The following is a 278-nucleotide window of genomic DNA, read 5'->3' on the forward strand; positions in this document are numbered from 1 at the left end:
CGTCGAAGCGGATGGGCTGGTCAGCCAGCGGTGGGCTGCGCGACTCAGAGCGCTTGGCGCTGAAGGCTGAGCGGGGGGCCACCGCGCACTCGCCCTGCGCCCCCTTCTCACCGTGCATGCCATCAATGCCGGGGCTGCCCACTTCCCCGCGGGGACCGGGCGCTCCTGGGGCAGGCAGGAGAGGGACAGGGTTACCTCTAAGCTGCTACCGCCACCAGGACGGCCCCCCGCCATCTGAGCTCCCCCAGCCCCCCTGCCCAGCCCCAATCCCACCCGGG

At 72.7% G+C, this 278-nt stretch overlaps 1 protein-coding gene across 1 annotated transcript in view; it reads right to left on the reverse strand.

The window, feature by feature from the left end:
* Window positions 1-4: 4 nt before the first annotated feature.
* Window positions 5-278, reverse strand: part of C1QTNF5 (C1q and tumor necrosis factor related protein 5) — a gene marked incomplete at its 3' end in the record, with an annotated part of 992 nt that continues 718 nt past the window's right edge. Inside the window, exon 2 of the mRNA XM_009703550.1 lies at window positions 5-165. Within this exon, the coding sequence (XP_009701852.1) occupies window positions 5-165 (161 nt within the window). The remainder of the gene's footprint in view (window positions 166-278) is intronic.

This window comes from Cariama cristata, unplaced genomic scaffold (genome assembly GCF_000690535.1).
Source record: "Cariama cristata isolate BGI_N322 unplaced genomic scaffold, ASM69053v1 scaffold24267, whole genome shotgun sequence".
NCBI lineage: Eukaryota > Metazoa > Chordata > Aves > Cariamiformes > Cariamidae > Cariama > Cariama cristata.